Consider the following 26,733-nt stretch of genomic DNA (forward strand, 5'->3'; position numbering starts at 1 on the left):
TCCGTAGAATTCTTCAGATATTCTGGCCGAACAAGATCAGCAATGAGGAGCTGTATGAAAGAACACAAACAGCTGCCATATCCGACATGTCCTCATGCAGAAAGGACACATCTGTTATACCAAGAGTAGCCTTAAGATGGACTCCACTGGGAAAGCGAAACAGAAAGCGACCAAAGGAGACATGGCGACGTTCAGTACAAAAAGAGATGATATATTAGGGCCCGGATGGACTTGGGGCGTGGTACAGCAAATGTCAGCGGACAGACAGGGATGGAGGTCCTCGGTGCAGACCTCATGTGCTCAAAACACGAAGAGGACTAAGTAATTAAACTTCGGGGATCAGGGTAATAGCTTCTTGTTAAATTAATCTTGTGAGTAAAAGTAGATAGGGTAGCATATATTATAAAGTAATCTTAGTTAGTACAAACTATAGGAAGGTGAAAAAGACCATTTGGGATCAGTGTCAAATGTGCATGTAAAATTGATTTGGTACCTTATGAAAGTAGGTAGGTGAATATCGTGCATTGTTTAAAAAAAATCTTAATTGGTATAAAGTACAGGTGGGTGCATGGGGGAAAACCGTACGTGATCAGTGTAAAATATTCAGGTACACTAATTAATCTGGTACCTGATAGAAGTAGGTAGGTGAGTAGCGTGTATTTTGTAGTAATTTGTTGGTACAAATACAGGTAGGTGAGGGAAACAGTCTGAAATCAGTCTAAAATATACATGTAAAATTAATCTGACGCTAATAGAATTAGGTAGGTGAATAGCGTGTATTGTGCAAAAATCTTAGCTGGTACAAACTACAGGTGGGTGGGAAAAACCGTCGAGGATCAGTGTAATATGAACATGTAAAATTAAATTGGTATCTGGGGAAAGTAAGTAGGTGAATAGCATGTATTCCTTAGGAAAATATTGAATTACCTGTGATCCAGCTGATTAAAATACATCGTATTCTACGTCTTAAACATCAACTTTTCGTATTAACCTACCGGAAGTTTGTACCATCTGGTATTAACCTTTATTATAGCTAAAATAAGTCACAGAATTCCTAAAACCTGGGAGCTTTTAGGGAGATAAGCCCTTGGAAGCTCCTATACATTCTAGCAGTTTTATACTATTTTTTTAGTCGATCAATCGAAAGGAATTTTGTTTTAAAAGAAAGTTTTTATAGATTAAATAAATCCTCTGATTAAAACAAAAATGTTTATTCTTAATTTAAAGTTCTATAAGGCATGTGTAGTATCAGCATCATTTTTTCGATGATAATCATTCACTGTATAAAATATGGTATGAAATTTTCACCTTCCACGATTTTGTTGCAGTACGATCAATACCACAACTCTACATTTATCTAATTAAATATTTTTTATTTGTAAAATCAGAACAAAAATATGTATGCCTCTGGTGAAATTTTTTGTCGCAACTTTACCCCTTCCCTTTTTCTATTTCGGGGACTCCCCTCCCCCCTTTTTTCAGCTCCCTCCCCCTCTTTTGAAAAAGATGATACATCATCATGTTTGTCTATTAGCTTTTTTCCCCTTTAATTTAAACCTGTACTTTCACACTAAAGAGGTCACAAGTCCGATCCATGACGAAAGCAAATACATTCATGATCAAATTATTTATTTGGAATTTACACGAAGAAAAATTCGACATGAAGAAAAATTCGTAAAAACAACATAAAGTTGTTAGGAGAAATATCGGAACATTCTTGCTTTTTATTTTATTTTTTATTAATTCTTTTTCTTTTTATTTATTTATTTATTTATTTTTATTTTTTTTTATTTTATTTTTTTTTTTTTTTGAATTTTCGCGGAATCAGTCTAATTCTCAGAATGAAACTTCCTACGTCACTTCCTTGTATACAACAGGCACGCCCACAGCACGCGGTTGAACCATTTGAGGTAAGTAATGGTTTATTTACGTTACCAAACGCGTAACTGGGCACATTACATTAAAAAATGACAATCATCAAAACAGAGATGAGGAATAACAGAATAAGGAATTAATTCGTTCATTTTTTTAAAAGGTGAATTCATCGTCTTTCAGACAACAGAGAATATTGCTTGTGTAATCCGCCAAATAGCCAAACGAGGTCAAGACAAAGAAAGCACGTTGTTTTGTCAGCGGACTTTTAGATCATGATCATGACTTACCAAGATCAAACAGATATCGACTACGAAACAAGTTTGGCAGCTGAAGGGCTCGTGTTAATGTCAAATATGGTTGCTTCAAATATGGTGCACCGAACAGCTGACGAGAAAAATATGGCAGACGTAACCAACGCAGAAAAGAGAGACTCTTTGTTTAATCTTGCCAGCATTTTGACAGATTTGGGAAAGTTAAGACGAGAACACGTAGACCATGACTATTTCAGTGGGGAAATGAAGAGGATTCATTTAAGATCTTTACAAAATGACGAGAGTTTCATTGATAAATCTACGAAAGACAAGAAACGAAAGCGCGCAAAAGCGACCCCGCCCACTTCAGTAGCTGAAGGTTCTGACGAAGATGACAGTTCTATGTGTAATCCGAAGAAGAAACTGCATCAGTGTTATTACAAAGGGTGTGCCAAAATGTATGGAAAAAGCTCACACCTAAAAGCACACCTGCGCACACACACAGGTAAACAAGCTTAGACATTACATTGTCGGAAAGGGGGAGGGGGGTACTTGTTAAGTTATAACTCATAGATTGATTGGACTGTAAAATTTTTAATTATTAGTATATGTTTGTTGATATAACAACAGTGGCCAGTGCCTATTAATATACACAGTTTTCAATTAATCTCCATATTGTAACAAGATAGGACTGTTATCATGGTTATACTAAAATTTCTTTCATTTTGTGAGTCCAAAGTAAAATTAATTAATTTTTTCTTTAATTGGGTTACAAATCTCCTTGCTAAACTTTTTAAAAGTAAAATATGAAGTGATATGCTCTAAAGTAGATGAGTTTTGTTCAGGGTTAATTGAAATGAAATTAATTGTTCATTAGTCATTAATTAGTTAATTGAGTGACTTTGTTTGATTTTCCTCGACATTCTCCCTGTAGTTGGCATTTTGATTGTCCCTGACTGTTTTCTTTGCCTTTTAGGAGAACGTCCATTCCCTTGTACCTGGCCAGGCTGTGATAAGAGATTTGCCAGGTCAGATGAATTGGCCAGACACTTACGGACACACACAGGTAGACATTATTTACTTCCATACATTTAAAAACGTCACTCTGTTCTTGTAAATTTATAGATGATTTTAATAAAACATATATATTTATCATCTCAACAATCATCTGAAAAGTTTCTTTTCTAATTGAACATTTTAATTATATTTTAATTATTTTACCCATATAACTATTTTTTAAATGTGTTTAATGTAAACATGGAGTTAATTATTACACATACATTTAATAAAACACTAGTATAATTTCTGATACTCTGGATTTTAGGTGAGAAACGTTTTTGCTGTCCATATTGTGACAAAAGGTTCATGAGAAGTGATCATCTCAACAAACATGCCAGACGACACCCTGAATTTGACCCCACTGTCCTTCAGAGGTCAAGGTTAAAGAAAAGCAATACCAGTCCATTACCCACCGGTAAGGAAAGTGAACGATGAAAATGAACGACAGGTTATAAAGGATCTTAATTACATGTATTATAGTAATTAATTGCCAAAGTACAGGATATTAACAGGTATCTGTTACCGAGGTCTATGGTTTTATATGTTATGTAGGACAGAATTATGTTGGACTGTTCTATATTATAGACATCAGGAGGGAGATTTTCACCCCCTACATTAGGCCAAGAAAGTAGATCTCTTCAGATTTCACAATCAAAACTAAATGTTCAGACAGATAGACATATCATGTGCTGATAAAAAAGTTTACCTGTTGCAAAGTATACTCATCCATGTATATAAAGAAACATTTAAGATGTTATACTGGTGTGCAGCTTGAGGGATTCAAATGGATGCTTGATCTCAGTAGGTTTTAAGTGCATAACAGAATTGAAGCCTAAAAGAAAAAAAAAATCAACAATGCATTGTGTGAATGATGATACTGGCTAAATGTGTTTCCTATTGAGTTGTTAACTTGAAACTTTAAAAAAACGGTTCTGCTAAATTTATTATGTTTATTAATATCTCTGTATGTTGTTTTTTTTTTACTTTACATTTACTATGTATAAATTCATGGCTACCTTTTGTTAAGATTGCTTCTCTACAACTGCAATACAGTTTTGTGCAAATGATGTATTACCAGGATCTTGGGATTTTGTCTTGGTAGATGAAAATGACTTCAGTATCAAAACATTAACTCTTGAAATACAGTAAATCCATGCCAGTCCTTGGACAGTGTTCTATTTATTAGGCTGTTGTTTTGAGTGACTTTTAGCTATGGTTGTGCCTTCCTAAACATGATAGTGTTTTCTCCCCCTCTCTTTGTTTTGTTATTTTTGTTTTCTGTGAAATCTCTTCAGGGATCCTGAGCAGAGTGTGATACATGTCAATGTGACCTGAAACTTGTGTTGATATTCCATTGTGTGTTGAATGATATTGATAATTTTGAGGTGTCCTTGATACAAAATGTTTTATCAAAGAAATCCCAGTTTTCTACAAATGTTTGCTTACTTTCTAGTGCTTACAGTTAAACAATTTACATTTTCATAGAATTAGAAACAGAAAAATGATATTAGCATTATATTTAGCTATTGTACTAGTTGTCAGTTCCATATTCTTCGTAATTGTCTGATATTTGAATGTGACAATGAAAAATCTGCGCCACAAAGACACACTATCTTAATTTACTAAGTGGAGATAAACCTGTGGTCTTCTAAACCAAGCAAGATAAAAATATTTGGATTACCCTGTACTAGGTATTTAGATATAATTTTGAATATAAATGTACCTGAATGATTGAAATGGGGGGGGGGGGGGTAGGTGGGGGGGGGGGTTATGCAAGGGTAATATTGTTATAATTGTATCATTGTGCAAAAGAGCTTTTTTGTGTGACATGCTTACATCGCCACAGCTGGGATGTTTAATCACAGGTCTTTATTGTTACGGTGATTGCATTTCCAGTCCTACAAAGATAGACGTAACCAAAATAAAACATGTCACTTTATATTTCCAAATTTACATATATCCACATGAAGTTTTTTTTAACTTTAATTCCATTCTGTCATATCATTGTTTTTTTTTTGTTTTTTGTTTTTTTTTTTTAATAATTTCATACATATTTTTTACTAGTAGATACATTAATAAATATATGTGCGTGAAATTAAACTGAGAAAATGTGATGTAAATTTGGCTAAATGCTCCACACATCGTTGTGTAAAAATTGTAAATATTGTATGAATAGAAGTATTGTAAGCATTGTAAATATTGTAGGAATAGAAGTATTGTACGCATTGTAAATATTGTATATTTTACAGACCCATTGAATGATTGGTGCTATATTCCATTGTTCTAAGTGATAACAAGATCTGTCCATGTTGTTCATTTTTTGTTTTGACATTTTAGATGACAGGTTTTAGTAACTGATCTGATTTGTTAAGAGTAGCTGTAAGGAGTGCCTCAGTATTTTACATCACTCAATGTTTGTCATTTATAGATCTGATGCTATGTACATCTATGTCCACTCAGAGGTTATTACACAGAACTTCCAAAAAGCCATTTACAGTCATTAAACATAACCTAAATGAAACCATCCACTGAGTCAATGAATTTGGTAAAACATCTAGCTATGCTCTAGGTGATAACATTTCATTCTATCAAAAGCTGCATGTAGATACAAGTTTTTATAATATCACATCCAAAAAAGTAGCTTTTATTGCATTTGGAAAGACTACTGATAAATCAATTGAAGTTTTATTAAATGTGTATTGGTTACTGTGGCTTTTGAACAATTAAAAAAAAATCACTGGATGGCTGCATTTAAGTGATGCTTAATTGACTCTTTTTTTTTTTAATTAATTTGTACATAAAAGTTTTAATTTCGGTTAAATTTGGTGCCAATTGAGAGTATATTTTGTCTTGTATAAAGAATCCGACAAGGTTTCCATTTTCAAAAGAGAAGGTTAAAAAAATGTATATATATTTTGTAAAAATGTTTGAACTGTAGGTTTTATGAAAAAAGTACAGAGATATGTTAATCTGATTTTAGTTTTTCATCCCATGTTTGAGTTGTATCTGTAAATAATTTTATTTTTGTTGATGTTGAACTATATACTGTATCTATTTAATTATATTGTGGCTGTTTTATGGAATTTGTTTGTGACAATAAAATACATTTTGTCTCATGTATTGATTGGAATATATAATTAATACATGCACATACTTGTGGTGGAAATCACCCATTGATTAAAACAAAACAATTCGTACATATATATGTTTAATTACATTTCAACTTGCTGGATAAAGTAAATGTAATTCACAAAACAGAGACAACAACAATCTCTTTATATTTAGGGAAGTCCATGGATTTTGGGAAAAAATATCTGCTTAAAAAAAATTATCCAAAGCAACCCTTATATACGATTCTAATGACTTAGTGACCCACAAATATCCATGTCCTTCTTAAAAGGGAATGTACATAATAGATTAAAAAGTGCTTCGACTGGCCATCGAGAAAGTTTATAGACATAAATTTGCAGGTATGAAGAACTTTTTTTTTTTTTTTTACTGTGATCCCTTTTTAAAATTCAATTTTATTACCTTAGCCAATGTTTCACATATTATCATCAATATAAATTTATGTGCTTTCCATGGACTTTTTATGCTAATGGGAGTGGAAGAATAGACAGATGGATAAATGATGGATTTTTGTTATTATCTACTAGTAGTACATGTTTTAGTATTTACTTATTTTTTGTTTTACATATTTGATTATACATAAGCACATAAGGATTGAACACAAGTTCTAAAATCTTTTCACACCCCTCCCTGCAATTATATTGGCATACACTGAAAATAAATCATTGTTTGAGTTCATAAGGTTGTAGTTCCCCATGCCAGGACTTTTTTCCCATGGGAAACCGAGGGGAAAAGTCTTGGTCAAGGTGAACTGAAATCTTGCTAACTCTCTAAATGATATACTTTTTCATTGTATTACACATGTATATTGTACCTATATAAAAGGAAAATCTAGAGGATTACGAGTACTAGTAACTGGGAAATAGCCTTTGAAGCAGGGATTAGAACATTTGACTAACGCATGGCAAAACGGGGATTAGTCCATTCAAAGCGATTTCTAGGAAAATAAATACCGGTATTCACATCTAAAGAACTAATTTTATATAGCGGGTTCCAGTAAATGTTCTACTAAGCCTCTTTCTTTACTCCTGACTAAAATATTAACAGCGGTGAAGGAGAAACTTCAGAAGTACTGTACAACAATATATTCAAGAAGTGGTGTAAATTAAATCAGATGAAAATACTTAAAAACGCCAAGGAACTTAAAGAAAATTTGAAATCACAAAATTTTACCAAAATCAATAACATCAAAACGTATGACTTTTCAACACTTTGTACACGTACCATTCCCCACGATAAATTAAAGTCCAGGCTTTTTGACATCGTTGACAGCTGCTTTTTTCAATAAAAATGGACATCGTAAACTTACCTTATCATTGGTCATTTGTAAAATCATTTTGATTCTGATAGTACACACAAGTACCCTGAAATAGATATTAAAAAGACATTTGAGTTTTCTGCATGATTGACAATATCTATGTAGTTTTTGGAGGTCAGGTCTTCCAACAATCTGTCGGAATTCCTATGGATTCCAAAATGCACCCCATTTTTATATTCATATGAAGCAGAATTTATTTAAAAACTTTTACATGAGAAGAAGACACTTGTTCTGGCCTTCATATCGACATTTAGATATATCGACAATGTACAGTCTAACCTTGAACTCAATTGGACCAAGAAAAAATTCGAGATATCCGAGGATTCAGGATATCCAGGGTAAAATACTTGAAGAATAAGGGATCGGGACTTCCAAATCACTTTAACATATCAATGGTATTCGAGATATCAGTGTTCGAGATACCGAAGTTCAACTGTATTATCATATAACAATAGTTACTTAACTCGATATATCTAAATAAACTTGAAATAAAAGTTACCACAGAGTCTGACACATCTGTTTTATATTTGGATATTTTTGTAGAAAAATACTTTGATGGTAACCTAACAACAAAACTTTATGATACATATGATGATTTCAACTTCTCTATCGTCAGCTTCCCTTACTTATGTAGCAATATACCTTATTCGATACGCAAGAGCATGCTTCACTTAAAATAATTTCTTAAACGCGGCAAGCTATTGACAAACAAGTTGATGAAATAAGGATATCAACAGTTTCGTTTATAGCTGAACACGACTCGTAAATAGGCATATGCCATATTAGTTTTCCTATCTCCAATATCAGCACGGTGTATATTCTTCGCATTTGTTACACCTGACTGCTTTCTTGTCAAGGGTACCTGAATGGAATGGACGACACGTATTCCTGTTGGTAATTTTACATTATCTTTGTTTACATTTTCCTTTGCAGTTTACATTTATTTGTGTTTGTTTGTACTGCACTGACCTGTGCAGTTGATGTAAGTTTCTTTGGTAACTTCCTTTTTTTGCCGTGGAAGAAGCACACGGCTACTTTTGTTGCTATCAGAGTTGACAGTATATAGCTGTGTAGAATATGTACGTCCACACCGGTAAAAACTGATTACACTAAACCGAGACCAAGTGAAAAGCTTATATATATAGGGGCTGTACAGATAACGGAAAATGCAGAGTAATATGTCGGACAAACATAAATCTCTGCCTTTTACGAATCGTGTTCAGCTTTAAAGTCATTATTTTGAAAGTTCTGTGGTCGATACAATGATCTTGTCAGCAAATACAATCGATCATTAAGTCTAAATAAATACTGACTGATGTTTTTCATACATACTAATACTATTTAAACACTGAACTGTCTACGGATTTTTCCGTTTGCCCGATCATGACAATGAGCACACGGTGGGTGTGACTGGTCGACAGGGGATGCTTACTCTTCCATGGCACCTGATCCCACCTCTGATATTTTTTAGAGATCTGTGTTTGCTCTGCTCCCGATTTGTATTTTTTCAATGGACTTTTGAACTTGATTACTGTTTGTTATATCCATATTTAATATAGAGAAAAATCAGGGACTTGGACAAATCATTTAGATAAAACAGCGTTAGTTATGTAATTTAAAGTAGACTAAATTTATCAGATCTTTGCTTTTGACAAAGTACATGAACATTCATTTTATGTACAGTCATGACATGTGTATTTAAATATTTAATTAAGCAAGAAATCTTCCAAAATGTTTGATAAAATTTTGAAAAATATTGACGTGCAATCCAGTAGCACTCCAAAAATAGATTTATCTTTAAAGTGAAGCATATCAAATCGGATGAAAAGAAAATTTTTAGAAGTGGTGATTTGTATCTTCTTATTTACAACTTGAGCATAAACTGAATCTATAGTGGACAAAAAACGTCGATAGACACAATTAAAACATGCATTCACTCTCCATTAAGGCATGTTCCTCTATATATAAGCAGGCTGCGGAAAATATATGGCATGCAGAATGATTTGAAAGTTCTGAGAAATTTAACTCATTTAATACTCCCATGTATGTACATGTGTATATGTCTCCTTTGACCCAATTTTATGTATACAAATAAACAGTTAAATGGAGAACAAATACTAGAAGAATATACGTTGACTTTGCATTAAGGTCGGACGAGACGTTCCTCGATCAATCATATTTAATTTTTCCTAAGAACTTGTGATTGAAGTGTTGCTACTTTGACAAGTTTCTTCACAAAAAATTGAGGTACATTACCGGACATTTGTGCAAGATACCTGGGAGCTTGTACTTCTTATATAACCCTCAGTATTGGATAATGCCTTTATGGATATCACTTGAATTGGTTTATTCCCCGAACGTCTACTGGATAAAACAACTATTTAATTATCACACTCAATTAAGAGGCCCTCTAAGGGGTCAGGTAGAGTTTACCTGTGTTACCTTGATTGAACAAAGTAGTCAAAATCAAATAATTTAATAATTACTGATAAAACTGTGTACTAAAGCACATATTTATTGATTAAATATTAGCTATAATTGAAGGCACTAAACAAATATTTTTTTCATGTACATGTACATGTAATAAATATTTTATTATGAATTATTTTCAAGCATAACTTTTTTTAACCCAACACTTGGCACTTAAAGCATCACTTACACCACATTTTAACATTTTAAGTTTTGTTTAATCTATATTAAACATGGAGAACTTTTTTCACATCGCATTTGCAGGTCCATAGAACGAAACGAAAAGGGGGGGGGGGCATTTTTCTCAGCAAAGACTTTTCCTGTAGTATAGCCTATTCTTCTAGATCTAATATGTAAATATTCATTTAGATGTTGCTCCCTCTTACACTCTGTTGCTGTAAGGTCGAGCGCTGGCGAATATTCCAGCACTTGAAAAAAAAATCTACAAACAGAGAAAGTCCACTCCTCAACACACACGAACACACAAAATAGGATTTTCAAGGGTATTTTTTTATTATTTAAATTAAATCTAAAGATAGCACCGTTTAATTTACATCAAATCCAGACACGTTGTATAGTTTTTGAAAGAGGTGGGGGGGGGGCAAAATTTATTTGACAAGTTACCTTTAAAAATATTGTCCATAACCCAATGTCATTGGGGAGGGGGGGGGGAGTAAAATTCAAAATGATTTTTTTTCTTCAAATAATCGTATCTTACGTTTCTTGATAGATTTTTACCAAAATAAATTACATTATAGTACATTATGATTGAGTTTTATGATACAAACTAACAAAGATTTCGAAATTATTTATTGTTATAATATTTAAAATTAATGGTTTGAAACGGTGATTTAAAACTAAATTAAATCAAAAGTATCTAAAGCAAAATTTATTTAAAATGACATATGATCGATAGATTTTTCCTGTTTAAGAAAGAATGCTACTTACATGTTCACGGAAATTTTATTTAACCGATCTTTAAGACATCTCCTCTGAAATATGGCTTAAGTATGGAAAGATTGATATCAGTATAAATTGATTTTTATGAATTTTGGGGGCTTTTTTAGGAGATAATGAAAAGATTGTTTTAATTGCAAATAAGATCCTTTAGAGTTTAAAGTTTGCCCAAAATAAATGGATAATATAAATATTTAATAGAAAATGTCAAGAAAAATCAGATAAGTTTTTTTTTTTTAATTTTTTCTAAAAAAATATTTATTTAAACAAAACACATTATTTTTTAGCATTTTTTAAACTAATGCTTAAAATCTTTAAGATTTTTACATTTCCCCTGAAAAAAATCATGTTAAAACAATAAATATCTTTTATCAATATTTCCATGCTGAAACCATGTTTCAGATGAGATGCCTTAAAGATCCAAACATTATTGTTGCTGTAGAATTCCTCCTTCAATGAATATGGGTAAAGCAAGTTCATAAATGATTGTAGATTCTACCTGTACCCCTTACAGTGCCTCTTAATTGAGTGTGATAATTAGATGTTCGTTTAGTCCAGTAGACGTTCGGGGAACACACGCTTGAATTATCGATATTAGTTTACAATTTTTGGTGTTTACATCTTCATAGACGGTTTGAAACTAGTTAAGAAATCACAAGATAATAATAATATAAATATATTTGATATTTTACAAAAGATACACGAAATAAGATATTCTAGGAACTATCGTCAGTATAGGATTCAGTTAAGATTCAAGAAATCATGGTTACCCCACCTACACGTGTATGAAAATGGATCCACTTTTTTTTTCTCTCTTTTTGAAAGCTTATACATATTCTTTTTTTTTTTTTTGAAAGCTTATACTCAAGGTATGCGTAAAACCATTCATAGTCCACTCAACAAAAACAGGAACCAAAGACCACTATACCATAAAAATAAACTTTTATGACACGTGCAACATTTGTTAATCTTTCCGAAATATTTGAAGATTTATTCGTTAATCAAGGGTCATGTCAATCCCGCTGTTGTAGCGAAGCATGTTAGTCTCTATGGAGAAAATAGAAAACTGCTTGCAGTATTTTTATTGCTTGGGTTCGGGATTTTTTTTTTAAATCGTAGAAAGATTTTTGCTGAGAGAATTTTTCGCAGAAAAGTTTTGTTTGTCCTTGTTTTATACCTTTCAAAAATTTGAAAAACAATAACTTTAGACTATTTTATACTAAATTCACAAATTGAATATGGCTTTTACACATTTGACGCTATAGGCATTTTGCACACCGGCCTTGTTTCCATCTCCTTTAATTTTTTTCTTTTTAATGTTAATTAAGTTATGTAACGGTCCTAATTTGTGCATGGATTTGACTGTTCTTGTATTCAGTAGTAAATGGTTGGAGCTAAAAACACAGTATGTTACAAATTTTCAAGAAAAAAATCTACTTGTATTTATTACAATATTATATTCCTATTTTGTACGTAATATATTTGACCAACTCTTTTTAATGTTAATTAAGTTATGTAACGGTCCTAATTTGTGCATGGATTTGACTGTTCTTCTAAAAACACAGTATGTTACAAATTTTCAAGAAAAAAATCTACTTGTATTTATTACAATATTCCTATTTTGTACGTGATATATTTGACCAACTACATCGGGTTCGGTATTCTTTTCATCAACTTCCGAGCCGGTTTTCGTACACGCAGGCAAAGCTGAAAAAGACGAAAAATGGGTAAATATTTTTAAAGCGATGATATGACTGTAAAATGCACTAGAGAAGAGCATAAAGGATGCGTATGATTTTAATGAATATGATGACAGATGCCGAGCATTGCAGTTTAATCGAAAACAAAGCTTGACTGCTAAACTCGGAGAGATTGGGGGAGGGGGGGGGGGTTACTGAGGGTGATTCGTTTACTGTTGGCCCAGTGTTGGGTTAAATTAAGATTTTCCACCGTCAACTGTCTCTGTTAATGTACTAATATTAATATTCCACATTTACCTGCATCTAATGTTTATGTCTCCCAACTGATTCGATAATCAAGAGCACGTTCTGAGTACAGTCATTTTTCAAACCAAGGCTGGCTACTGAAAAAAAAAAAATGTATACGGTTTTTAACTATTTTGTTTACATTTAGCATTTTGCAAATTCTATGGTCATTATTATGACAATGTTTGGAAATGCAACTCATCATCAGGGGCGTCGGCAACAATTTGACATTGGAGAGGCGAACTGGATCGAAAGGAGGGTCTAACTTTTTAAGTTTTTGTGACACAAACTAAATAATTAAAATGTCCGCCAAAATCTTTATATTTTTCCCATTAAGTTAATAGCCTAAAGGTATTTTCTGATTAAAAAAGAATTAAACATGCCACCAAAAAAATGTTTTGTGTGTTATAAGTTACATATATACTATAAATCAAACAAAATCGGAATATTTTTAAATAGCTAGGAGCTTGTCTGTTTTTTTTTTCTTTTTTTCTAAACTGTATAGAAAGAACTATGACGAGGTTAAGATTAAAATACATATAATTTTCCATTATTTTATAATATTTATTGTTTCTTGCTGAATTATGAAACTTAAAATGAACAGGGTGATTAATCCTTCATAATCCCTCCATTATTGAAATGCAGAAATACGTATGACACTATAGAAAAAAATCAACTGAAGATGTCTTAAATAGTAGTTTTTACCCAGTATTTTAGTATTTTGCTTTAAATTAATAGCTTACAACTTCGATTCATCAAAGATTTCCAAACATCGATCAACCAATCAATTAGACAATGAACAGGCCTGTTATACGCGGTGGAAGATGTCAGGAAGGGGGAGGGGCGCCTCCAATTTTTTCTTAACTTTTAATATGTAAAAATTCATTCAATTATACGCTGTCCCATCCCCCCTTTTCGTCGCTGTTAGATCGAATTCGGGCAAATTCCAGCATTTGAAAAGAAAAAAAAAGAAACTTGTAGAACCCCCACACGCCCCTAAAAATAGAATTTCCAAAAACGTTGCTAGCTGTCGGCCTGATGAAGAATTTGTAGCAAACTTGCATGTAGAGTGATGGATACTACATGTATGCTTGTTGTTTACACACGCGAGGTATAGGTAATATATACGTACATCCCAGTTTGTGTCTGTGTAAACAATAGTTTTTACACTTTGCTGCTCCATTGACCTCAGATTGCAGTTATTCTCGCCGCTCCATTGACCACAGATATTGCCATTACAAATTTTGTAATTCTGTATTTCTCATTTAAAATTCATTTCTTTTTTCTTTTTTTTTTTTTGTAAAATTATTGGGGCGGCGACTGCCGCCCCTTTGCCGACGCCCCTGATCATTGAGTCATACCTGGCATGTTTTCTATCAGCTGTTAGGCCATTGTTTTTATACAATTTTACTGTGGATTACTCCATTTACTGATCAATATGGGTGTGATCAGTCCATATGAGATGTTTACTTCTCCTGGATACCTGATCCCACCTCTGGTATATTTTCCAGGGGTCTGAGTTTTTGCCACGTTCAGGATTTGTTTTCTTTACTAGATTTTTGAGTTTGATCACTGTTCGTTATCTTCACCTTTTGCATTATACTCAATATTTTGAGACTAAAGAATAAGTCCACTATTCTGCATTTATATGAAAGAGAAATGCCTATATGTTTTCTTTACATGTAATGTATTCTGCTATAAGAAGGAATTTGAGCATGCTTTTGTTAAATATTTTTTCTTGGTATCTGTAATAAACTTTAATAATCGCAACATATTTTCTTTACAGCTGTATCAAGTGGTACATCCTGTGTGCTGTCCTTCACAATGGCCTTGACATCATTTGCTGCTATGCAGATGTTCAAACAACAATTGGCTGGATCTGAGTACATGACAATTGTTGGGGGACTTCTAGGGAGCTGCGTCTTCTTCTTTATTCTTGTTGTATCCTTTTGCTGCAGTCAGTAAATACTGGAACAGTTTCACTTCACACAGTCAGTAAAACTACAGATAGTTCGAAGAAATTGAGTTGTACAGAGGAGAAAAATGGCTCAAAAAGTGTGCTTCATAGTTTAACAATTTCATTTTAATTTTATTAATTGTCATTGTGTCACTCAGTGTTTTCCATTGTTATTGGTCACAGGCTTCAATCCCAATTCAGTCAACTCTGGTCAAATCTTCATTTCGTTGTTTGTTACTTTGATTGATAATAGCCTTTATCTGTTGATTTACATTGTCAAACACCTTGTTAAAAAAGTATTACCCTATGTGTCATAATAGACACTGTTCTTAGCAAATGGACAATAGGTAATAGAGAATAATAAACATATAGAAATTATTTTTCAGTTGGATTTAAGAACTAAAAACCACAGTTGATTAGAATGATATGCACATCTCCTCTGTTTAAGATATTCTATCTCTTTTGATCTATTTCCTTTTTGCTTTTGCATATGTCTTAAGTTTGAAGAGTATATTACCATGTGTATTCCAGATTATCCTTAATTTTTGCTCAGGGAGTTGGTAATTTAGAAAGCACATTGTTTGGCAGTCATTTTCAGACCAAGCTTTTCCCAGAAGGTAAGACAAGAGTGAAAAGAAATAAAAGAAGATTTTATTTCAGAATAAACTTTTCAAAGGTTTTCAAGGTTATAAGCATGCTCATGTATTTTTGATTCATTGTGTTGAAAGTGAGTCGATCAGATGATGATTAGATTTTGTGTTTGCTCTAAACATCAATCTGTTTGATATTTCAGTATTGTTCTGTCTGGCTGCAGCCATGTTTGCCTCAGCCCTGGTCCATCGTGTCTGTGTCACAACTTGGTAAGATTACTATGTCATCAGTATCAGAAATAATTATGAATGAAATGAGAGAGGATCAAGATTCTTTTTCAATGAAATGGTAAACTACAAGATGAGAGCATTGCTTTGTAAGAGGGATTGAGGGTAAATTTGTGTAAAAGTTATTGTTATTAGCTCACCTGAGCTGAAAGCTCAAGTGAGCTTTTCTGATCACCTATTGTCTGACATTCATCCATCTGTCCCATCCATCTATCCATCTGTCCATCTGTAAACTTTTCACATTTTCAACTTCTCAAGAACCTCTGGGCCAATTTTAACCAAAGTTGGCACAGAGCATTCCTTAGTAAAGGGGATTCTAAATTTCTAAAATGAATGGGCCAAGTGACCTTTCAAGGGGAGGTATTCAAGAAAAGGAAAAAAAAATAGGATGGGGTCTTTAAAAAATCTACTTTTTAAGAACCATTGGGCCAGAAAAGCTGAAACTTACATAATGTGGAAGCTTCCTGAGGTAGTGTAGATTGTAAATTGTTCAAATCATGGTCCCCGGGGCTTGGATGGGGCCACAATAGGGATTCAAAGTTTAACATAGTAATATATAGGGAATTTAAAAAAAAAAAATCTTAAAAATCTTCTCAAGAACCACTGGATCAGTAAAACTGAAACATGTGGAAGCTTCTGAGGTAGTGTAGGTTGTAAATTGTTCAAGTCATGTACCCTGTGGGTAAGATGGGGCCACAACATTGAATCTAAGTTTAACTTTGAAATTTTGGGGAAAATCTTTAAAAATCTTCTCAAGGACCACTGGATCAGAAAAGATGAAACTTAGGAGGTTTACTGAGGTAGTGTAGATTGTAAATTGTTCAGATCATGGTTCTCAGTGGTAGGTTTGAACCACAAAAGGAGATCAAAGTTTTACATTAAAATTTATAGGAAACATCTTCTAAAATCTTCTTCTCAAGAACCACAGGACCAGAAAAGTTGAAACTTAGGAAGTTTCTTGAGTTAATGTAGATTGTAAATAGTTCTGATCATGTTCCCCAGGCGTAGGGTGGGGCCACAATAGAGATTACATAGGGAAATATCCTTAAAACTCTTCTTTTCAAAAACAGCATAGCCAGGATGAATTTGCAAATGAGGATGCATCCTCAGGTAGTGTAGATTCCTTTTTTGTTTAAATCATTGCCCCTGTCTATAGGGTTGGGCCACAAAAGGCTATCAAAATTTTTCATAAGAATACATATATATTGGGAGGTAAGAGGGTTGTGGCCCATGAGCCTCTTGTTTTTTTTAAATAAGGGGACTGTTTTGAGTACTGGCAATCAAAATGTTATTGACATCCCCCGTTCTCTGTATATAGGTGCCTCCCCCCCCCCCCCCCCTTTTGCTGGTCTCTTAATTCCCAGTGATCCTGACTGTCATTGTCAACCCCTTCTTAACCCCCTAGTGTCCTGACCGCCATTGCCTCCATCTTCTACCCGTTTTTCAAAATTCCAAAATGTCCTGACCCTGTTCTCAGAATTCCCGGACCACAAGTCCATTCTGTATCAGATCTTGGAGGGACTTTGCCAAAAGAATTTATTTTAAACAAAAAAATATATATATATTTTAATTTATCTTCAAGAAAAAAATCTTTCAGGTGCTATGAAAAATCTTGACTGAGTTATGTTTCTTGTTTTGACTTTAAATGCTGCTGTATACACTATATAGAGAGATTAATAGTCTATATATTGATGTTTTACTTTAAATGCTGCTGTATACACCATATATAGAGAGTAATAGTCTATATATTGATGTTTTACTTTCAGTTTCCTGTTCTCCTTGGTGGCCCTGTATTACATAAACAAGATTTCTTTAAACAAATATTCAGTTCCTGTGTCAGCGACCCCAGTCAAAGCTTCACAAGGCAAGAAGAGGAAGTAACGAATCAAGTTATCTGGCATCATATTCAGTTTACACACATTCATATTTTGTAGAAATAAATTTATTTGTAGTATTAAATTTTGTTCTAACTTTGTGGGTCACACAGAAAGCTTCACCAATGTGAGCAAAATCAGCTGTTCTATTTAGTAAGTGTTCCCTTGAGTTTCAGAAAAGTTAATTTTAAAGTGAAATGTCATGCTCCAGAGGTTCCCTAGCATTATTTATGCACAGTTAATGGACTAGAATATTTCTTGGTTTGGTTGGAACATATTTCATTAATAATTTTCTAGATATTGAACAAATGGGATTACTGGTAACAAAAAGTTCTGAAAAATTATTATGCCTTTCCCCACATTTCGATTTTTAATAATTATGATGGGGCTCATTAAGAATAAGTAATGTTTTACTGTGAAAAAAAGAGACTATTGAGAAATGTTGATACAATGGAAGTAAAGATTCTCATTCCCAACAACATTTGATGAATCATTTCCCAATTAAAATTTGTATAAATATTATATACTACATGTATATCAATTCTTAGAAATTTATTGAAAATCTGGTAGTAGGTCGACTTGTAATCACTTGAGAATAAACCTCTTTCAGAAATTGTATCGTTATCTATAACCTGGAATTTTATGTCACATACAGCATTTGAGACATCTTCAAAGAATTTTTTCAGTCAATGCAAAAATCTGAAGGAATCAAAGCATCTATATTTAATGATTCCATCCCGGCAAGGATGGTCATTGTACAACTTCCTGGGAATTGATCTGCTGTCATAACTTTAACTTGATATATTTGATAAATACTAGTATTGATCAAATGCAGAATCAAAACATGTTTGATAGCATGTATATTTGTACTTACTTGCATTATCCATGCATTTTTTTTTTTTTACAACATTGTAGGTTCTTGAGAATTGGGGAAAGGTGGGGGGGGGGGTTTCGAAACTTAAAATTTATTCACTCAGAAAAAAAAAATGTTAGGTCACATTCAGTATTAGAAAGATGAAACAATATGTATCGATAAGTACACTCTGTTAAGTGAGAATTTATTAGTACTTTGGAAGGCCCTGCTGAAAAAAATCTGCGCTGTCACTCTTTCACTTAATATACACGTAGCAGCATCCGACCAGCTTAAAATTATCTTTTTGACAACATCCATTAATGGAGGTCAGATGCCACAGGCACTTGTTTCGTATACGGGGCACCCCTACTACGAAACGGTGCGCCCAAAGCTTTATTGGAAATATGCATCCCTACAATAATGGCCAAAACGCCCTCTTACATAATTGGGAAGGCACTTCCTTAAAAAAAATCTGTTATCATTTACACATTCTGAAAGTATGGCTCACACAGAGCATCTGGAGATTTCATGTAGTAGACTGGTCAAGGCGGACTTCATATATACACTTGTACGCCTATTTGGGAATGAACCTGTTCTGTGAGACTTCGTCCTGATCTTGCATGCAAAGAATGAATGTTACATTCGTGATTAATGTTATACATCCTTATTGTATTACCAGGACAAGTTAATTATATTCATTTTTGTGGTTACCTCTAATGATTATTTAAGAAGAGAAGCGCTGGTTAGAAAATTGCGAATAATGAACAGACGGGGATCAGTTGCAACAATGTACCCAAACGTTTGAAATATATTTGTATCTTTCTGACAAATCAGCATATCGGTATCTTAGTGACTCAGCTAGCATAAACTCATCCTTTTATAATTCTTAAGTTAACTGTTGTCAAACTGACACAAGCACGTCCTTTTATAATTCTTGAGTTAAATGTCAAACTGACACAAACTCATTCTTTTTAATTCTTAAGTTATCTGTTCTCAAACTGGCACAAGCACGTCCTTTTTAATATATTCGATCAGTGCATATTATCTATTCAAGATATATTACTAAAGTCAGGTACTCTTCACACAATTGTTCCGAAGAAAATAGTTCCATTCATGATCAGTAGATAAAACATTACAACAAATATTAAGAATAATCATGTATATTTAATACGTTAAAGAAAACAAAATTAACGTTAAAAGATTTTCAGAAAATCACTTTTTCCCCAAAAAGCAAATAAAAAGTTTTCATATTCCTACGCTCGCTGCCTCCTCAGTCTTTTTCAAGAAAATATATAGGTCACACTTCGATTGATAATGATAAATCTTTTCACCAATTATATTACTGTCATGATTATTGTTCGTTAATTGCCGTATATTTTCTTTTGAGTTAGAATGTTAATCATTAACTGTGTGTGTGTGTTTTTTCTCTCTTTTTTAAATAACGGAATGGTTATTATGGTTAAACACTTCTCGGCAAAGCAACGTGATTTTCCGAGCTCGGAAAGATCTTCGCACGTGTGTAGACCTAGGCTATTTGGTCTTGCAAGAACAGGTGTGTGCACCGTTCCCTAGTGACGCTTAGATTAGGAGACTGGGTATCAGTACTTGCTACGGACATAAAGAAGTTTAGAACTATACACCAGTTTCATAACAAGTGCAGGTTTTTTACTCAAGGTGAAGCCTTATACTGGGCTAGAGGGGCTGAGTTATGGTCATCGATCTAACACGAAAATGTACTATTTTTGTAAATAAAAACATTTCTAGAAACAAAAATGAAGTTTATCTTCAAAACGTCTGTATATTCAAAATCAGTATATGGTGGAGGAATATTCAGTGATGCTCCATAGCCGCAACCGATCTCGCGCTTTCCCGTTTAACAACGGCCGTCAATGCATCATTGGACGAGTTCATTGATTACTCTAAAAGGTGACAGGTTGGACCATCTTTAACATCTGCCTATACTTTGAGTGATAGTACTTTTTAATAGCACAAAATTAAAAAATAAATTAAAATCTATCCTTGATAGATCTGTAGTTTTGCTATTTATAAAAATGGGCTATCTTTGATAATCCATAACGGCTTGGACTTGTTTTGAATTTTTTTTTTTTACAGAAGATTCTATCATTGGAAAGTTAGATGGTACACATGTAGCACAGGCCCACAGTACGCGGGATTTTTTGGGAGTCCCCCCCCCCCCTTTCACTTTGAAAACGTTGCTATAGGCCTGTAACATGCTATTTGGATTAAATATTCCTGAAAATGAGTGAGGCGTTAATAAATACATTTTTAAAATTATACGATTAATTATATTTAGTTTATGTTCTATGTGAAATTAAAACTATTTTTATGCATGTGCAACTCTGTGATAAAGTCACTACATGCATGTAACGTTATATATGTACATGCAGTTTGTTTCCTACTATATGCATATTTTACTCAACAAAAGATGTTGAAACTCAGTAGCCTAAATATGTCATTTTAGGATATTTATGTATATGGCAGTTTTATAGTTGACTTTCTACAGCTTGAGTATCTCTGACGTTTTGTCAGTAAATACTTGTTTTTTTATTAGAAATCATCTGAACACAATGAAAATTCGAATAAATTAAAAGTCGAATATCTTGGATATGGGGTAACCCATATCTATTCTTGTATAATTCTTGAGTTAACTGTTGTCAAACTGACACAAGCACACCCTTTTATAATTCTTAAGTTAACTGTTGTCAAACTGACACAAGCACACCCTTTTATAATTCACAGCAGCTTGTTATTTTGAATGATCCAAAATACATACAATAAAGGAATTGCAAAAGTACAACCCTTATGTAACTATCACCTTAGAACCACATTTTGTCAGAATTAGTGGACAGGGGAGAGAAGAAAGTATTGATCAAATGTAACTCGACTTTAACTTAAGTACAGTTTAACTTATTAATCAATCCAAATTTGATGACTGAGGTTTTGTTAATTTTTAAAATTTTATGAATATTCATACTCGCACTAGATATTGGCTACAACAATAGAAATCAATACCACTACAGAGTATCTATTTTCAGTCTTGCCGTACATTTACATATTTGTAACGAATGCTGAGTAAATAACGGCAAAGTGTTTGACAAACTTAATCAGAATTCATAATTAGGAACTTTGGTAATCAATTAATTTTGCCTAAGTTTATTCACAAGTTTATATCCAGTCAATGAAAACGGTGACTGTCACCATTAATAACACATATTGATTTTATACCGTTACGGTAGTATTTGTAAATGGAAAGGTAATATGAAAATAATGTAACGCTTTCTTCGTCCTGCAGAAAGTCCGCAAGAAATGATAGTCATACTTTAGAATTAGTTAAAGTTGAACTATTTTTTTAATTAATTCTTATATCTTTTTATTATTATTGTTTGTTTGTTTTTTTGTTTTTTTTTTTTTTGTTTTGTTTTGTTTTTGTTTTGTTTTTTGTTTTCGTACAACTTTGATAAATTTGGTGAGAAGCTATGGCCCTGGGGAGGTGGTCACACTAAAAAAAAAACAAAACAAAAAAAACAAACAGACAAAAATTCTGGGTTTCTGACAAAATGTGTGTTTTGACAACTTGCTTTCATTGAGTGAAATAAAATGTGTATGCAATAATCATCTTTAAAACTTTTGATTAAAAGCTAAATAGCTATGAATCTTCTATAGGCAACCATGAAGTGATTTAGTTTCCGGCGTGTTAAAGTTTGTGAAGTTTCTTATATTACTACTAGTATTTAAGAGAAGGCATTGACACTTTGACAGAATAGACGAACAATTTGAGATGGATATTGAAATCTCTTATTAAACGGCCGAATGGCAAATGCTAACATCCGTGTTCAGTGAATCAAAATAACTATTAAAAGAATTAAGAAGATTTTATGATCAGTATATACTCGTCCCAGCTGATAATTCAGGTATATGTATCAAAAAAGTAAGGGTCAATTTAAACAATGAAATGCTTTCTTTGTTTGTAAGTACGGGAATTAATGTAACAGCTATTGCAGAAAAAAATACATAACCCATGAAAGCGGAAGAAACAAAAAGAAGAGAGAAAAAATATGAATACAGATTATTTTACACACATCACTTGCTTTCGATAATATGAAGTGCTTTCGGGTGTCAAATGAAATCAATTCTATGATAACATTCTGTACTAATAAAAAATTGTATATAACTTTACCTTTTATCCTCTTTTTCTTTTTTTTCCTGTATTCGTTTCGTTTCTTTTTGTTTTCCATTTCATTTGCTTTCTTTTCTACAGGTTCCCAAATTATCCAAATTTGATATATCCCACTGAACTCGAAATAAAAGACATCACAAATTCTGACACATCTGTTTCATATTTGAATGTTTTACTACAGAAAGCCATTGATGGCAACTAATGACGTGATTTTATGATAGTTGATAAATTCTGACACATCTGTTTCATATTTGAATGTTTTACTACAGAAAGCCATTGATGGCAACTAATGACGTGATTTTATGATAGTTGATAAATGTGACGACTTCAATTTTTCCTTAGCCATATTTTTTTTAATTATGTAGCAATATACCTATATCACCTGCATATGTTATGTCTCCCAGTTGATTCGATACGCAAGAGAACACCAACAACTTCTAGGCAGGCTTACTGACAAATAAGTTAATGTAACAAGGGCTTCGTCAACTTCCTTTACAGTCAACATTTTGCAAATTCTTTGGCCGATACAGTGACATTGTTTGCAATTATGCCTGTCGTTAGGTCGAATGTTGAAAGAAGTATTTAAGACCAAGATCTAGTAAATGAGTTTTTACTCTTTCTTTTTTTTAAAATTAATTTCAACATAATTTTTCCTGTACGTTACAGCTATAATTGAATTAAGTAGTAAATGAAGCATTTTCTTGGAATTATTTGAAATCGTGTCAAAAGTATATTTCGATATCAATATTCAATTGAAATTCAATTTTAAAGAAGAGATTGATCGCGAGAGTATATAATTCATATAATTTTCTGAGAGACTATAGGCAAACTGTATACATTACTTTTGTCTGTTATGGAAAAAAACCCTCCCATATTTATAACTGGTTGTGTTCATTTTTCATTTAAAATGATAGTTTTAATTATGTTTTTAGCTCTACTGGTCAGAGACCAGAAGAGCTAATGCCTTAATTAGTAAGTTGTCTGTCGTCCGTCCGTCTGTAAACAATTTTTCAGAACGCTTCTCCTACAGTTTTGGTATAATTTGATACACAAGTAGACTTTACTAAGATAACGAACGGTGTTGCAATGGTAACTGCCATGGTAACTAAAAGTAGACTTTTTTGTAATTCTTTCAAAACACCGCTTCTTCCTAAAGTTTTGCTCCGATTTCAGTAAGACTTGGTATAAAAGTATACTATACAAGGATAAATAATTGTCTCTATCTGCTTTTGATTCCAACGAAAGGTGTTGCCATTGTACCTAAAAATAGAAACTTTGTATAATTTTTAAACCGCTACTCCTCCTACAGTTTTGGTCCGAATTTAATAAGACTTGGAACACAAATAGACTACACTAATATACATAATTCAGTGTATTGGTTTCTGATTTAAATGATCGGTGTTGCCATGGTAGCTTAAAAAATGTGTAATTCTTTCAAAACGCTACTCTTCCAGTTGGTCCAATTTCAATAAGACTTGGTACATAAGTAGACTATACTGAGATACATAATTCCGTTTATCAATTTTGATTTCAACGCACGGTTTTGCCATGGTAGCTCAAAAAAAACAAACAAACAAACAAAATGCTACTCCTTTACACATTTGGTAGGATTCAATGGACTTAGTACACAACTAACCCATACTAATGTACATAATTCTATGAATCGATTTTTGATTTCGATGAACAAAGTTGCCATGGTAACTAAAAGTAGAAATTTCTGAGAAATCCTTTCAAAAGACTTGAAAAATAAGTAGACTATACTTAGTTACATAGTTCAGAGTACATTTTTTTTTGACGATGTTGCCTTGGTGACTTAGATTTAAAAAAAAACATGTTTAATTCTTTCAAAACACTACCCGTTCTCCATTTTTGGTGAGATTTTACTAAAACTTGGTAAACAAGTAGACTATGCTAAGATATATATTTTTGTTATATCGGTTTCTGCTTTCAATAAACGTAGTATTGCCATGGTTACTAAAAATTTCTGTAATATTCGTTCAAAACGCTATTATCCTACAATTTTGGTAAAAGTTGGTCCAAATTCAATGAGACTTGGTTCACAAATAGACTATTATTAGTACAAACTAGTAGAGCTTCAGTCTCGTCAGAGACTTCTGGTTCTCGTTGGAATCACCGGGTGGCCTTCAAGGTTTCACCTTGTCGATGTCAAGGTTTCACTTTGTCTGTGGCAGAATTTTTGGCCACCTTTTTTGCTTTTGTTTTATCATCTAGTTCTGGGAGGCCATTTCAGTGTATAATGTTTGTTGTAATTATGTAATATGTACTCATTTTGGACTGTTTTACCTATAATGTATATTACAGGAAATATTGGTTTTTGGCCTCCCAGTAATTTTTTATAATGTGGATTTTTATCGTCATTTTTAATAAATGACATTTTTGGAATCACAAAAACTGTTCTGTTTTCTTTTGGCAAAAAACTAGCTTCACTAAAGGCAGTTTGCTTGGATTGAAAGAAGTCTTACTTAAAATTATTTACCGACACACTTTATTTTATTAAGCTATAGTTTAAAAGCTCAAGACAAAGTGCTCAAGGGTGTGACCGGTAAACGTAGGATGCTTTCTCCTCCGTGGCATCTGATCCAGTCTCTGATATTTTCAAAAATCCGTCTTTGCTCTTGGTGAATATAAAATAAATTACCACCAAATTGAATTTTTTGAAAAAATTTAACTACCCATAACATATTTTTAACTTGCATTATCATATTGTACATGCATTCTAGTTAAAATTCCTGAAGTTACAATAGAATAGACAGTTGGATAAAAAAAAAGTTTCAGAATTTTTATTAGTAAAATTTTATTTGAAAAAAGAAAATATCACTACATCCTAAAAGACTTCCTGAAATACATGAACATAATTAAAAGAAATAACATTTTTTTTCTGCTTCAAAATGGTATCAGGGAAATAATTGATTAGATCTAAACCTTTATTGAGTTTTTTCTCTTCTATATGTGAAAAAATGGTGTTTTATATTGTTATTCTACATTATTTTTTTCAGTTCTGGTTTGAAAAATTTTAATATGAAAGAAATATGAAAAAATAATTCCCCAAAAAACATTTTTTAAAATCCATTTAAGTCAATTAATTCTTTAAATCTAAGCCAAAAAAAAAAAAAAAAAAGAATTTTGATATACAAGTTTTCTTACAAAAACATATAGTAACTATATTTTGAAGTGATCCTATTTTACATTATTGTGTTGCACTCCTAACATCTGATAGGTATTTTATTTAAAATTGTTTTAAAAATTATAACACACAATAATGCATTTTTAGTTTGTAAACCAGTGTGTCGTTTTGATATTTTTTTTTAAATCATTTACCGCAAGTTTTGCATGTTTCCAAGACTGAATGTGTAATATATATACATGTGATGAAAATTTTTCTCTGAATTGACTGTAAAATGTATGTATTTAGTTGATAGACACAATATTTTGAACATTAAATACATGTAGTATAATTTTTTTTAATTTACTCTTTAGTAAAGATAGATGAAGTTCATTGATAATTAGAAAACACTCCCGACTGCAGTAATATTAAAGGTGCATAGACACAGATTTGAAGCTTTTATTTTCTAAATTTTTCTGTATAATATCACAACTTATATGTTGCTATAGCATTTCACACGAAAATAAAATAAAAAACTTATTTAATCTGGAAATTATTGAAACTACGAATTTCGAGAGGTGTTTGATTAACACATCCTTGCACTTTCACATTTTTTAACCTTATCCTTAATACTTAAGAAAAGTAGCAATTTTGTTGCGTATTACATGTAATGAATAATATAACATCTATAATCCAGAAAATTCAGAGTAAAAATGTGCGAAAGCAAAACCCACTCACTTAAGTATTGTCAGCCCGTGCTCAGTGTTGTGTAGTTGTGTACAGAGTTTAACAAATTGAATACACCC

The 26,733-nt window shown here is 32.5% G+C and overlaps 2 protein-coding genes across 2 annotated transcripts; both read left to right on the forward strand.

Moving 5' to 3' along the window:
- The first annotated feature begins 1,795 nt into the window (after positions 1–1,795).
- LOC133183233 (Krueppel-like factor 9) lies at positions 1,796–4,920 on the forward strand. Its single transcript, XM_061318182.1, has 4 exons — positions 1,796–1,910; positions 2,056–2,631; positions 3,103–3,192; positions 3,451–4,920. The coding sequence occupies exons 2-4, from the start codon at positions 2,148–2,150 to the stop codon at positions 3,618–3,620; spliced, it is 744 nt and encodes a 247-aa protein (XP_061174166.1). The 5' UTR covers positions 1,796–1,910; positions 2,056–2,147; the 3' UTR covers positions 3,621–4,920.
- Positions 4,921–12,727: 7,807 nt separating this feature from the next.
- Positions 12,728–17,837, forward strand: LOC133183234 (keratinocyte-associated protein 2-like). Its single transcript, XM_061318183.1, has 5 exons — positions 12,728–12,785; positions 14,830–14,984; positions 15,554–15,617; positions 15,794–15,860; positions 17,645–17,837. The coding sequence occupies exons 1-5, from the start codon at positions 12,782–12,784 to the stop codon at positions 17,757–17,759; spliced, it is 405 nt and encodes a 134-aa protein (XP_061174167.1). The 5' UTR covers positions 12,728–12,781; the 3' UTR covers positions 17,760–17,837.
- Positions 17,838–26,733: the final 8,896 nt, after the last annotated feature.

This window comes from Saccostrea echinata, unplaced genomic scaffold, assembly GCF_033153115.1.
Source record: "Saccostrea echinata isolate AGI-Se365-2 ecotype Australia unplaced genomic scaffold, CSIRO_AGI_Sech_v1 ptg000009l, whole genome shotgun sequence".
In the NCBI taxonomy this organism is placed as follows: Eukaryota; Metazoa; Mollusca; class Bivalvia; order Ostreida; family Ostreidae; genus Saccostrea; species Saccostrea echinata.

What these genes read in the sequence shown, in the direction of transcription:
- LOC133183233 (XM_061318182.1), top strand. Translation starts at nt 2,148, where the DNA reads ATGATCATGACTTACCAAGATCAAACAGATATCGACTACGAAACAAGT. An exon ending in ACACCTGCGCACACACACAG is followed by an intron (nt 2,632 to 3,102) that starts GTAAACAAGCTT and finishes TTTGCCTTTTAG; the next exon opens with GAGAACGTCCATTCCCTTGT. An exon ending in ACACTTACGGACACACACAG is followed by an intron (nt 3,193 to 3,450) that starts GTAGACATTATT and finishes TCTGGATTTTAG; the next exon opens with GTGAGAAACGTTTTTGCTGT.
- LOC133183234 (XM_061318183.1), top strand. An exon ending in GACCAAGCTTTTCCCAGAAG is followed by an intron (nt 15,618 to 15,793) that starts GTAAGACAAGAG and finishes TTGATATTTCAG; the next exon opens with TATTGTTCTGTCTGGCTGCA. An exon ending in CGTGTCTGTGTCACAACTTG is followed by an intron (nt 15,861 to 17,644) that starts GTAAGATTACTA and finishes TTTTACTTTCAG; the next exon opens with TTTCCTGTTCTCCTTGGTGG.